The sequence below is a fragment of the Bubalus bubalis genome, chromosome 2 (genome assembly GCF_019923935.1).
Source record: "Bubalus bubalis isolate 160015118507 breed Murrah chromosome 2, NDDB_SH_1, whole genome shotgun sequence".
Taxonomy (NCBI): domain Eukaryota; kingdom Metazoa; phylum Chordata; class Mammalia; order Artiodactyla; family Bovidae; genus Bubalus; species Bubalus bubalis.
Window position 1 is genome coordinate 177998512 of NC_059158.1, and position 13748 is coordinate 178012259.

Consider the following 13748-nt stretch of genomic DNA (forward strand, 5'->3'; position numbering starts at 1 on the left):
GCTCTGATGCCAAGTCCCATGCTCCTGACAGGCTGGGGAGCAGGCTTCCCCAGTCCAGTCCCTCCCAGCCTGCCCAGCAAGGACGTCGAGGGACGGGCTCTCTCCGCCGTGTTTGTTCTACACACCCTGACATCTCTGAAGATCCTTTCTTCCAACAGATCCCCGCAGGGCAGAGCCTGCAATGCACTTGGGTCTTAGCTCTGGCCTGGGCACCCATCTCACGAGTGCCTGCTCTGAGCAGTCCACAGTGGTTGCCTGCCCAGGGGCACAGGGTGTTCCGGAAGCGGCCTGTCTCAGAGGTTCTGGCGGGAGAGGAGGGAAGGAAGAGGCCGTGTCCCGGGCCGCTAGGGAGCGGTGCTGCCCCAAGGCCGAGGGTGGAGCTTTCCCGATCGGCCGGGAAAGGGCTGGGCCCGGCCTACATGTGGGGGCAGGAGAGAGCGACGGCCGGCGTTTTGCGGCGGATCCTGGGTGGTGGGCACTGCTGGCCCGATGCCTGGGACCTTCCACGTGACTCTGAACCACGGATCACTGGATGCCCAAGATTCCCAGGACCCAATCCCCGAAGTCTGATCTTCAGGACCTTGCAAGTCAGAGGCCGGATTTTCGCCCTGCACACCAGATTCCCAAACGGGATCTCTGGCCAGACTCCTGACCTCCAGATCCTGCAGGAAATTCTCGATCCCAGGATCTGTTGTTCCCGGCTCCCGTCCCGCCCCGGGTGCCCAAAGCCGGGCGCCCGAAACCCGAGCGCCCCCGCATGGCAGGGCCGAGCCCGCGGTCCGGAGCCCTGGAGCGCGCCGGCAGCTGCTGGCAGGATCCGCTGGCCGAGGCGCTGAGCCGGGGCCGGCCGCTCGCGGCGTCCCCGGGTCGGGGCTGTGCGCGAAGCCGGCCGCTCAGCGTGGTCTATGTGCTGACCCGGGAGCCGCTGCCAGAGGTAGAACCCGAGACGGGAGCCGAGGCGGAGCCGCTGCCTCTGCGCTGCCTGCGTGAGGCCTGCGCGCAGCTCCCCGGACCGCGGCCGCGACCTCAGTTGCGCAGCCTGCCTTTTGGAACCCTGGCGCTGGGAGACACCGCAGCTCTAGATTCGTTCTACAACGCGGGTGAGCGCGCCAGGGGGGCGGAGCGCTGGGTGGGGCTTAGAGTCTGGGGGCGGGGCCGAGGAGCGGGGCTCAGCGACTCCCGGGAGAACCCCCGAGGTCCGGAGTCGTGGGGGCATAAAGTGAACTAAAGCGGAGGGGCTCGAGGAGGGACCCGTGATAAAAGCGGAGTTTAGGGGATCTGGAGCGTGGCCAGATTTGGGCAGAGACTTCGCGGATCCAGGTCTGGCTCGGGGTTCAGAGTGGGAGCTTAGGCACTCTGGAGTTGGCACCGTGCCCTAGGGAGTGGGGCTAGAATTAGGGAGAGGCTGGCAGCGGGGCAGGGTGTGGTATCTCAGGAATGGGATCGGAGAACTCAGCCTCAGGATGATCTCTCACGGAACTCATGACGGAGGATCCTGGAGGTGGAACTTGGACTGGTGAAAGGGGCCCCTAACACGTGGGGCTAGAGTTCAGGGGTCCTAGCATACTACTTCCGGGGATCCGACTGCAAAGGGAAGCGAAGGGCACCAACGGCACTGGATTCTAGAGGAGGAAGCTTGGTTTATGAGGCCCCAGTAGTTCTGAGAAAAGTGAAAACTGTGGTGCTGGGGAAGACCGTCCCCTGGACGGCAAGGAGATCAAACAAGTCAATCCTAAACGAAATCAACCTTGAATTTTCATGGGGCGGGGGGGGGGGGGCGGTGGTCGCTGATGCTAATGCTGAAGCTGAAGCTCCAATACTTTGGCCACCTGATGCGAAGACCCGACTCATTTGGAAAACACCCTGATGCTGGGGAAGATTAAAGACAAAAGGAGAAGAAGGCAGGCAGTGGATGAGATGGCTGGATAGCAACACTGACTCAATGCATATGAATTTGAGCAAACTCCGGGAGATAGAAAAGGACAGGAGCCTGGCTGTTCTGCAGTCCACGGGGTCGCAAAGAGCCGGACGCAACGAAGCGACTGAACAAGTAGCTCCAGGAGAATCGGCAGAGCTGGGGCGGAAACTGGAGGCGGAGAAGGGTCGTCCGGGGGCGGGGCCAGAAAGCGGGTATTCCAGAGGGGGATCACCCCGCCCTCTCGCCAGCCCGGATGCCCCGCCCCGATACTAATTTGTTTATCCAAGAGTTCAGGAACCCTGCTTGCAGGATGTCCATAAAACGTCAGTCTAACAATGAAGGCTGGAGTTCCCTGGTGGTCCAGTCGTTAAGAATCCACCTGCGGGGCGTGCTTACTCGTTCAGTCGGTCCGACTCTTTGGGACCTCGTGGACTGTAGCCCGCCAGGCTCCTCTGTCCACGGGATTTCCCAGGCAAGAATACTGGAGCAGGTTGCCATTTCCTACTCCAGGGAATCTTCCTGACCCAGGGACGGAACCCACGTCTCTGGCGTCTCCTGCATTGGCAGGTGGATTCTTTACCACACTGCTGCCACCTGGGAAACGGGACATGGGTTCAGTCCTTGGTCCGGGGAAGATTCCACCACCTGTGGTGGGAAAACTAAGCCTGTGTGCCACAACTACTGAGCCCGTGTCAGCCTGCAAGCAGCAACAAAGACCCGTCACAGCCAAAAATAAATAAAGAGATAAAAATGAAGGCTGACTTGACCTTGAGGTCACAAAGACACACACACACAATCATAGACGGACTCACAAATCGTGTATATCTTGCTTCACAAAGGCTGTCGCAGACACTGTCCCACACAGAGATACAGACAGCAAGTGACACACTCACAGAAGCACAGTGTTGTACACAGACAAGGCAAGTATGTATATACATGTGTATATACCCAGCACACTGCTGGTGCCAGCCCCTTTCAAGAGACTGTGTTGAGGACCCAGGGAAGGGCACGTCTCTCTTTGCACAACTCTTGCCTCTCAAAAGGCCCAGAACAGGTTCCGGGGTTAGTGCACAGCCTCCCTTCTCTGTGCCCAGTGCCCGTAGGCACTGAACAGTGGGATACAAGCAGTGGGACCTGGGGAGCTCCACCCCTCTCCTTTCAATACCATGGGCATAATTTGTGTATGATCCAGAGGGACCCTAAAAGCGGGAAACTGAGGCCCAGAGCAAAACTGGACTCTGAGGAGTTACATGGGAAGGCAGACCCAGCCAGGATGGATCCCCAGGCTTCTTCCCCACAAGCTGGGTTCGGGACTTGAGGTTTGGGGCTCAGGGCTCAGGGCTTGGGGCTCCAGGCTCTGGGTACCAAGCTTGGGGTTCGGGCTCAGAGCTCAGGGCCTCCACCTGTGTGTCCACAGACGTGGTGGTGCTTGAGGTGAGCAGCTCCCTGGCACAGCCCTCCCTGTTCTACCACCTGGGTGTGAGGGAGAGCTTCAGCATGACCAACAACGTGCTCCTCTGCTCCCAGGCCGACCTCCCTGACCTGCAGGCCCTGCGGGTAGGTGGCCAGGGGGCTGGTGGGGACCAGCCCAGGGCGGGGGTGGCCCTACCCAGAACGCCAGTATCTGAATGTCTCTCTCTTGCAGGAGGACATTTTCCAGAAGAACTCGGTGAGCCGAATCCACCCCTCCTCCGTGGTTTCCCTTTGACCTCCATTATAACCTCTGCTCTCCACCATGTTTCCAGGCCTCCTCATTCACCTCTGACCTCCCTAGTGCCCCCCTGATATCCATGTGACCTTTGGCCCCCTATTGCCTCCCTTCGTGAAGTGGGCCCCTTCCCGGCTATTCTAATCCCCATGGGGGTGGACCTCTGACCCCTTCACTGCCCCTCTCTAATCTAGTCCTGACCTCTGACCTCCTCTGATTCCTGGCCTCTCTCCCACCCTAGGATTGCATTGGCAGCTACACGCTGATCCCCTACGTGGTGACAGCCACCGGTCGGGTGCTGTGTGGCGATGCGGGCCTCCTGAGGGGCCTGGCTGATGGGCTGCTCCAGGCTGGGGTGGGCACAGAGGCCCTGCTCACACCCCTGGTGGGCCGGCTGGCCCACCTGCTGGAGGCCACGCCCACGGACTCTTGGTAATGGGGGCCCCCCAGAGCGGGAGTGCCAGGAGGGGCTGGTGAGGACAAGGGGGGCCTGGAGCTGAGGGGCAGACCCTGCCATTCTGTCTCTCTCCCCTTCCCTGGGCGTTAGTGGCTACTTCCGGGAGACCATTCGGCAGGACATCCGGAGGGCTCGGGAGCGGTTCAGCGGGCTACAGCTGCGGCAGGAGCTGGCTCGCCTGCAGCGGAGACTGGACAGTGTGGAGCTGCTGAGCCCCGACATCATCATGAACCTGCTGCTCTCCTACCGGGATGTGCAGGTGTGCGGGGCTCGGAGAGGCAGGCAGGCCCGTCCAACAAGCCCCAGGCCAGTTTCCAGACCCACCAGAGGCTCTGAATGAATTATCTGACATCGCCAAGCCTCGGTTTCCTGGGAGAAAACCAGGAAAGGCTGGGCACCCAGTGGGGTCTCCGCGTACGGTGCAGTGTCTGCACTTCCTGGAGGAAGTTTGCAGAGGATGGTGGGTGGGAAAGTGGGGGGTCAGGTGGGAGGGGACCCCCGCTCAAGGTTTGCCTCAGGGTCTGTGAGCCTATGGGACCTACCGGAGGCCATGAGGCCAGTGCATGCTGTTCCCTCCTGCAGGACTATTCAGCCATCATTGACCTGGTGGAGACCCTGCAGGCCTTGCCCACCTGTGATGTGGCCGAGCAGCATAATGTCTGCTTCCACTACACCTTTGCCCTCAACCGGTGGGTTGGCAGAACAAGGCTCAGGTCACAGCCACATGGGGACACGGGTCTCTGCTGTGCAAAGTCTCTGCGGTCCGCAATCACAGCTGTTCAGGGAATTTGCCGACCAGGATCACGCTGGTGTAAAATCGTCCCTATGATTCTGTGTCTGCTGCCCAGGGTGGGGTCGGGTGGTGGCGCTGACCTTGGAGTGGTCACAGCCGTCTAAGGCCACGTCTAAGGCCACGTCTAAGGCCACGTCTAAGGCCACGGCTCTGCAGCCACTGCAGTCACTTCCATCTGGGATTCCCACCTCTCGGAAGGTCAGCGCTGACCAGAGGCACTGCTCTTCTGGGTTCATGATGGTCAGGCCCTTGCAAAGGTCCCTGCTGTTCAGGGTCTTGGGGTTCCTGGACAGAGAGTGGTCCCCAGCCTGTCTTCCCCTTCCCCCTAGGAGGAACAGGCCTGGGGACCGGGAGAAGGCACTGGCCGTGCTGCTGCCACTGGTACAGGTAGAGGGCCCCGTGGCACCTGATCTGTACTGCATGTGTGGCCGTATCTACAAGGACATGTTCTTCAGCTCTGGCTTCCAGGATGCTGGGCACCGGGAGCAGGCATATCACTGGTAAGGGGCCCAAACAAGTGGACAGTGGGCTGAGCTAGTGGGCTGAGGGATGGGGCTATGGGCATTAGTCCAGCCCTGCATCACCCCCACCCTCACCCCAGGTATCGCAAGGCTTTTGACATAGAGCCCAGCCTTCACTCGGGCATCAATGCCGCTGTGCTCCTCATTGCTGACGGGCAGCGCTTTGAGGACTCCGAGGAGCTCCGGCTCATAGGTGAGCCGCAATCCTGCATCCCTATCCCTTACTCACAGGTGCCCTGAAGGGCCTGGGGGCAGGGCAGGGAGAGAGGACACTGGGCTAGAGCTGGGGCTGACCCATCCCGTTTGGGACCTGAACTCACACCTGGGTCCTCATGCCTAACCTGGACCCTCATGAGCCCCTGAGGCCACAACTGTTCCTAAGCTCACACCTGTGCTCTTTACACACTGAATTGCCACGTACACTTGTTCCCACACCCTCACCTGTGCCTGAGCTTCTACTCCCACCTGAGATATGGCCACACCTAAGTTTTCACCCATTTCTATCTTCCTGCCCATGTGACTTTGGTGGCCTACACCTGGGCTTTGCTGAAATTCGCAACCACATTCATTACAACCCAGGCCCCTATCTCCCAGGCATGAAGCTGGGCTGCCTGCTGGCCCGAAAAGGCTGCGTGGAGAAGATGCAGTATTACTGGGATGTAGGCTTCTACCTGGGAGCTCAGATCCTCGCCAATGACCTCACTCAGGTGGCACTGGCCGCAGAGCAGCTGTACAAGCTCAACGCCCCCATATGGTAAGCAGCCCCCTCTGGGGTCCTGGGCCGGCCTGGGCTATCAGCTTCTGCACCTGTATCCCCTGACATCTAGTCTGAACCCCTTCCAGGCCAGTACCCATCGCACCCAATGGCCTGATTCTGGCTGCAACCAAGCCAGTCTGGTCCCCCTGGCAGTGCCAGTTGGTGCCTGGACTGAAGACATGCCTATCGTCTGCAGGTACCTGGTGTCCGTGATGGAAACCTTCCTGCTGTATCAGCACTTCAGACCCACACTAGAGCTTCCTGGAGAAGCCCCCCACAGTGCCCACTTCTGGCTCCACTTCTTGCTACAGTCCTGCCAGCCACTCAAGACGGCTTGTCCCCAAGGGGACCAGTGCTTGGTGAGGCCGATGGGGTGTGGGACCCGGGAGAGGTGCCAGCCCCTTCTGACCAACCCCTCTCCCCTGTCGTCTGAAGGTGCTGGTCCTGGAGATGAATAAGGTGCTGCTGCCCGCCAGGCTGGAGGTTCAGGGTACAAACCCGGTGAGCGCGGTGACCCTGAGCCTGCTGGAGCCGGAGAAGCAGGTGAAGTCGCCGGTGAGCCACCCCCATTGACATCTATGCACCTCTTCTGTCCGGCCTTTCCCCATCCCCAGACCCCTCTTCTTGTCTCCAGCACCCCTCTGGGACCCCTTTCTTCTCACAGGACGTTCCCTCCAGCTGGACCTTCCCGGTGGCCTCCATCAGCGGCGTCAGGTAAGAGGGGGCCCTGGGGGAGGTGAGGGGGGGAGGCGGCGCGGCTGGGAGGCCGGCTCACCCGGGTTCTTCATCCCTTCCAGCGTCTCCAAGCGGGACGAGCGCTGCTGCTTCCTCTACGCGCCTCCTCCGGCTCAGGACGTCCAGCTGTGCTTCCCCAGCGCCGGGCACTGCCAGTGGTGCGCGCAGCCCCGCGGGGTGGGGGTGCTCCGAGGGCCAGGAGGACCGGGGCATCGCGGGAGAGGAAGGGACCATGTTCCCTGGGTGCTCTGGGCAGAGAGGGGAACAGTTTCTGCTCCAGGTTGCCCCTCCCGTCAGTCTTGACCTCCGCCCTCAGGTTCTGCGGCCTGATCCAGGCCTTGGTGAAGAGTCCGGACTCCGGGGCGCCCGCAGAGGAGATGGAGGGCGCTGGGGAGGTGTTGGAGGTGAGCGGGCGGGTGCTGGGAGCTTGAGGAGGGGGTTGGGCCGAGGGCCCCACTGAACCCCTCATCTCACCCGCCCTCGCAGTTTGATTACGAGTACACGGAGTCGGGTGAGCGGCTGGTGCTGGGCAAGGGCACGTACGGGGTGGTGTACGCTGGCCGCGATCGACACACTCGCGTGCGCATCGCCATCAAGGAGATCCCGGAGCGGGACAGCAGGTTTGGGGGCGGGCGCGGGGGTGGGGGGGGAGGGGGGGTGGCCAGGGCTCCAGGGAACAAGTGGGCGGGTCACATGGGTGGGACCGGAAGTTGAGAGGCTCCTGTGGGCCCGACTGTAGGCCGGGGCGACGCAGAGGCCCACATGGGCGGGACTGAGTGCCTGAGCAGCGAGAGTTCGAGCCCCCGGGGCCCAGCCAGGCCTGTGCGCAGAACCGCAGGGACCCAGCGGCGGGGCTAGGGTCCGGAGGGGCGTGTGGGCTGGGTGATAAATTGAGGAAGGAGGAGGCGGGGATCTGGTGGGGTGAGGGAGGAGAATCTATAGGCCTGTCCTGCTGGCACTGGAGTGGGGTAAGCGCCCCTGCCCCAAGCAGGCCTGTTAGTCACTCCCTACCGGCCCCCAGGTTCTCTCAGCCGCTGCATGAAGAGATCGCTCTGCACAAACGCCTACGCCACAAGAACATCGTGCGCTATCTGGGCTCCGTCAGCCAGGGCGGCTACCTCAAGATTTTCATGGAGGAAGTGCCTGGAGGTATCTGCCCTGCGTGGGAGGCAAATGGAACTGGAGTTGTGGGGCCTGGGGATGGAGCCAAGCAAGGGGTGGAGAACCCTCCGGGGAAAATGACCCCTAGCCTGTGTGGGTGGTGTAGCCCAGAATTAGCTGAGGCACTGCCATTGGGTGATGGAAGCTGGGCCATGGCCTGGCCTTTGAGCAGACAGCTGTGGGCTGGACTAAGTGGGTGCCAATTATGACCCTGTACTGCACCTTCCAGGCAGCCTGTCTTCCTTGCTGCGATCGGTGTGGGGACCCCTGCAGGACAACGAGAGCACCATCAGTTTCTACACCCGCCAGATCCTGCAGGGACTCAGCTACCTGCACGACAACCACATTGTGCATCGAGATATCAAGGTCAGCCTGTTGCTGGTTCACCTTGGTGGGGGGTGGGGCAGGTGACAGGGAGGAGCAGAGAGGGCTCCAGACACAGGCTGGCGGTTTAAGTGGACAGACCCTTTGCAAAAGCTTGGGAAATTCATCAAGAAGTTTCCCTAGGGAGGGAAAGAAGTTCAGATCTGAAGCCAACTTCCAGGATTTCCCTGATTCTTCCAGTGGTTAAGAATCCACCTGCCAATGCAGGGGACATGGGTTCCATCCCTGGGTCGGGAAGATCCCACATGCTGTGGGGCAACTAAGCCTGTGTGCCACAACTACTGAGTCCGTGCTCCCTAGAGCCCATGCTCTGCAAAAGAGAAGGCACTGCAGTGAGAAGCCCATGCACCGTAACTAGAGAGTAGCCCCACTCGACGCAACTAGAGAAAACCAGCACATGGCCACAAAGATCAGCACAGCCAAAAATAAATCAGTAAAATGCAGCCAACTTCCAGGGGGACATAATGGGATGGCAGGGGGAGGGGGTTAAGAGAGGCAGGGTCAGGCTGGGAGTCTCGGGAGATGGGGTCTGGGATAGAGTCCAGTTCTGGCATCAGGAGCCCAGTCCAATGTCTGCTGAGCACAGTGTCCACTCTGCTCAGGGGGACAACGTGCTGATCAACACCTTTAGTGGGTTGCTCAAGATTTCTGACTTTGGCACCTCCAAGCGACTAGCAGGCATCACACCCTGCACTGAGACCTTCACAGGTAACAGCCAACATACCCTGCACTGAGACCTTCACAGGGAACAGGGTGTGGGGTGGCGAAGGAAGCTTGCTGATGTGGGGCAGAGAACTCTTGGGATGTTCCAGGGAGTGACGTTTCTCCTGGGCACGGAGTTAGAGTCTTAATGGGAGATGGAACCCAGGGCAGTCGCTGAGCTAGGGGGCAATGATACAATCTAGAATTGGAGCTTGGAGAGCTGATAACTGAACTGATTGAGTTCAGTCCCTGAAATGCAGCCCAAAAGTGTGGATGGGGACCAAAGTGCAGAGCGGACAGTGCAGTCTAGGATAAATGATGGCACTTCCTGTGGGTGATGGAGGCCATGAATGTGATGGAGCCTGAGATGAGTGAGGAGACTCAGGATAGAGGTTTGATGACCAAGGTAGGTGATGGGATGTTTTGGATGATAGAGTTCAGGGTGAAAGCAGGTGGCCAGAAAATGATAGAGCCCCCTGCCACCCCCCATGGTGATACAGCCTAGGTGAGCATTACTGCTACTGCTCCTGTCCTAGGGACCCTACAGTATATGGCCCCAGAAATCATTGACCAGGGCCCACGAGGGTATGGGAAGGCAGCAGACATCTGGTCACTGGGCTGCACAGTCATCGAGATGGCCACAGGTCGCCCACCCTTCCACGAGCTAGGGAGCCCTCAGGCCGCCATGTTTCAGGTGAGATCCTCAGGGCCTGGCTTATGAGGTGGGGTGGGGGCAGACTGAGTCCTGAACACCTCTAAATGTGTCCCTTGTTCCCCGTCCCTGCTCCCTTCCCAGGTGGGCATGTACAAGGTGCATCCGCCAATGCCCGGTTCTCTGTCAGCTGAGGCTCAAGCCTTCCTCCTCCGAACTTTTGAGCCCGACCCCCGTCTCCGAGCCAGTGCTCAAGCGCTGCTGGCAGACCCCTTCCTGCAGCCCGGAAAGAGGAGCCGCAGCCCGGGCTCCCCCAGACAGGCTCTAAGGTCCTCAGGTACTAAGTGGGTGGAGGGAGTGAGCACCCTGGGGTGAGGGCAGCGGAGGTTTGGAGGGAGAGGGCTCAGGGGCCCAGGCCGACAGCTTTGTCCCTCCCTTAGAGGCGCCATCCGCAAGCCCTGCTCCTTCAGCAGACTCCACCTCCCAGTCCCAGACATTCCCGCGCCCTCAGGCACCCTCTCAGCACCCTCCCAGTCCCCCCAAGCGCTGCCTCAGTTATGGGGACACCAGCCAGCTCCGGTGAGCACCCAGGGTCCCAGGGTGGGTTCGCTTCATCTGGTTTTGTCTCCGGGGGACTCCCTTCAGCAAAAGCCCTTCTTGGGGACCCAGACACTTGGACCACGTGCAAGGATGGCATTAAATTTATTGTGCCCTCTCAATGCTGAGTTCATCTCTTTTATCCCTGTGAGGTAGGGGATAAAAGTAAAAGCCAGGATTCAGTCTCTGGGGTGGAGGTGGCTTGGATGGTATTGCTACCCATCCTCCATCGGCCACTCTTCACTGCACCCAGGGTGCCCGAGGAGCCTGGGGCTGACGAGCCCGCGTCCCCTGAGGAGAGTTCGGGGCTGAGCCTCTTGCATCAAGAGAGTAGGCGCCGGGCCACGCTGGCCACGGTTCTGGAGCAGGAGCTGCCGGCGCTGGCGGAGAGCCTGCGCCTGGAGCAGGAACAGGTGGGAGGCTCGCCCCGGCGCCCCCTGCTGGTCGAGCCCCGACAGGACGCCTGCTTTTCCTGCTGACGGCCTAGTGCCCACCCAGCACATCCTCCCACGGGCATCTCTCCTGGCTCATCCGTATACTCGCTGAGGACCCTTCTTTTCCATCCCAGGGTCCCCGTCTGGAGAGGAGTCACGTGGAACAGCTACTGCTCTGCCTCAGGGCGCACATCCACACTCCCAACCGTCGGCAGCTGGCCCAGGAGCTGCGGGGACTCCAAGGGCAGCTTCGGGCCCAGGGCCTTGAGCCCGAGCTTCTACAAGGACCGCTCTTCGCCTTCCCGGATAAGGTGAGGGAGCCCTCTCACAGTAAGGGGTACCCAACTTCCCAGGTGGTGCTTGGTGGTAAAGAACCCGCCTGCCAATGCAGAAGGCATAAGAGACGGGGGTTCGATCCCTGGGTTGGGAAGATCCCCCGGAGGAGGGTATGGCAACCCACTCCAGTATTCTTGCCTGGACAACCCCACGGACAGAGGAGCCTGGTACGCTACAGTCCATGGGGTCACAAAGAGTCGGACACGGAATGAAACAACTTAGCACACATGCACGCAGTAAGAGGTAGGGCGCTCCCAATACTTAGGCATGTGCAAGGACTTGATATCGCAAGATTCCGCGTCTTCCCCGTAAAGATAGAGCCTTTGGGAATGGGACGGCTGCCCAGTCCTAGCTGCTCTGACCCTTCTTTGATCCCAAACCCGCTCACCCTACTTGCCTTTCTAGGGCTTTCCAACTTAAGCTCCACTCCTACTTGAGGCTCAGCCGTCTCAGCCGCGCCCTCCCTCCCTCTCCAGGTGAAGCAGGTCCTCCGCAGGCGCCAGATCCGCCCACACTGGATGTTCGTGCTGGACTCGCTGCTCAGCCGCGCTGTGCGGGCAGCCCTGGCCGTGCTGGCCCCAGGTGGGCGGAAGGACGGAGCCTACCTGCCCGCCTGCGCGTGGGGAGAGGGTGTGATCCTTGGGGCGTGGCGAACACCAATAGGGCAGGTGGGGGCGTGGTCAGTGAGGCCCAGCCTAGACTCGGCGCCAAGGAGGGGGATGTTGCCAAATGGATACCTCCCAGGCTGACGCTGCCTGGCCGGTGCCCAGAGTCCCGCGTCTTCTGCCGATGTTGGGGTCCTAAATGGGCATTCTCGCCCTGCCTGAGTTCAATACCCCTTGGATTGGCAGAGGCGGAGAAGGAGGCGGTCCCACCGAAGTCGGAAGAGGCCAATAACGCAGAGGAGTCCGAGCCCAAGCAGCAGGAGGCCCCAGCCGAGCCGAGCCCTCTCCTGGGGGAACCGGAGCAGGGTACCCCTTCTCTGATGGTGCAGCTGGGCCTCTTGCGAGCAGAGACCGATAGGTACAGCTCCGGGGACTTGCCCATAATCTCTGCACAAGCTTTACTGCTACTCCCCCTCCATTCTGTGGGCTTCTGCCTTCCAACAGGCTTCGAGATGTTCTGGCTGAGAAGGAAAGGGAATACCAGGCCTTGGTGCAACTAGCCCTCCAGCGAGTCAGTGGGGAGGCCAGGACCTGTGCCCTGGCTTCAGAGTCCCCAGGTGAGCAGGACTAGGCTGGTGAACATGAATGGTGGGTGGGGGCAGCTTCTTGGCCAAGGCACCCTTGGGTTCAACACATGACCTCCCTGACAGCAGCTCTCACGGTGGACCTGGGCCTGGTGCAGTGGTTACAGGAACTGAATGTGGATTCAGGCACCATCCAGACGGTGAGAGGAAATGTGCTTGTTGCCCCTGACACCCACCAACCAAAGACTCCTCTTATGCCCATCTTTCACCTCTTCCCTCTTTCTCCGTCTGATGCAGAGAATCTCAATACTGAATGAGCACTTTGTATACCCCTGGTGGCTCAGATAGTAAAGAATCTGCCTGCAACGCAGGAGACCCAGGTTCGATCCCTGAGTTGGGAAGATCCCCTGGAGAAGGGAATGGCTACCCACTCCAGTATTCTTGCCTGGAGAATTTCATGGACAGAGCAGCCTGGCAGGCTACAGTCCGCGGGGTTGCAAAGAGTCAGACATGACTGAGCGCCTAACACTTTCACTTTACTTTTCCCCCCATCGTACAGATGAGAAAACTGAGGTGCAGAAAGGACAGCCCTAGCATGTTGGTAGTACTGGGTTGGCCAAAAATTCATTCAGGTTTTTCTTACTCGAATAAACTTTTGGCCAACACAGTAACCCAGAGCTAGTTCTTGGATCTTTGGATCTAGCTTTCTCTGATTTTTACCTCTCCCTGTTTCTGTGTGGGGGTCGCTGTCCACAACCAGCTACTGAACCACAGCTTCACCCTCCATGCCCTACTGACCTGTGCCACTAGAGATGACCTCATCTACACAGGCATCAGGTATGTCCTGGCCCTTGAAGGATAACCCACACACATGGCCTCATGCTGGCCAGATCCTGACATCACCTCACCCTGCTGTTACAAGCCTGCCTGGGTTCCTCCCTGAAAACTACAGGGACACCAGTGTCCTTTGGGGACAGAGGGGGCATCAGGCAGACAGTGGGTACCAGAGAGGCCCAGGGCCTTCTTCTGGCTGAGCCTCACTGAGCCTGGTACCCCCAGGGGGGGGATGATATGCCGCATCTGGAGAGCCATCTTGGCACAGCGAACAAGATCCACGCCAGCTACCCCTGGCCCCCAGGAGGCTGAATGAGGACATCCGAGGCAGGAGGCCAGACCCAAGGATGGATGAATGGAGGAAACACAAGAGGCTTCTGACATACCTGCCCCAGGACCCAGCAGCAACTGGAGGAGGCCAGGTGGGAGGGGGGCAGGGTAGGGGCCAGGCCTCTAGCCCCAGTGGGGAGAACCAATCACAGATGTGCCTCAAGCTCACGAGGGCCACCAGGCAAAGACTATTAAACAATACTTTTGTACCCCTGGGCCTTGGCAATGTCTGAAGTATGG

At 60.0% G+C, this 13748-nt stretch overlaps 1 protein-coding gene across 6 annotated transcripts; it reads left to right on the forward strand.

The window, feature by feature from the left end:
- The first annotated feature begins 381 nt into the window (after positions 1-381).
- Positions 382-13717, forward strand: MAP3K6 (mitogen-activated protein kinase kinase kinase 6). Of its 6 annotated transcripts, none has more exons than XM_025278639.3 (29): positions 382-1100; positions 3336-3475; positions 3564-3587; positions 3868-4058; positions 4174-4342; positions 4666-4772; positions 5206-5376; positions 5478-5590; positions 5992-6151; positions 6351-6513; positions 6590-6709; positions 6819-6868; positions 6952-7047; positions 7206-7293; positions 7376-7509; positions 7911-8038; positions 8280-8416; positions 9037-9142; positions 9673-9830; positions 9933-10125; positions 10229-10367; positions 10639-10798; positions 10954-11130; positions 11632-11737; positions 12007-12178; positions 12265-12377; positions 12471-12544; positions 13105-13181; positions 13404-13717. In XM_025278639.3, exons 1-29 carry the CDS (start codon positions 758-760, stop codon positions 13492-13494), a joined length of 3900 nt encoding a protein of 1299 aa, XP_025134424.3. In that variant the 5' UTR covers positions 382-757; the 3' UTR covers positions 13495-13717. The 6 variants fall into 6 exon arrangements, with proteins under 6 accessions (XP_025134424.3, XP_025134425.3, XP_044794018.2 ...); XM_025278640.3 differs by having other exon boundaries at positions 12474-12544; XM_025278643.3 differs by lacking the exon at positions 382-1100 and adding an exon at positions 1204-1320.
- Positions 13718-13748: the final 31 nt, after the last annotated feature.

Bases quoted from the DNA above. Each gene is read 5' to 3' on its own strand.
- MAP3K6 (XM_025278639.3), top strand. From the start codon at position 758: ATGGCAGGGCCGAGCCCGCGGTCCGGAGCCCTGGAGCGCGCCGGCAGC. The intron at 6,152-6,350 runs GTAAGCAGCCCC...TATCGTCTGCAG, and splicing joins AAGCTCAACGCCCCCATATG to GTACCTGGTGTCCGTGATGG. The intron at 13,182-13,403 runs GTATGTCCTGGC...TGGTACCCCCAG, and splicing joins CTCATCTACACAGGCATCAG to GGGGGGGATGATATGCCGCA.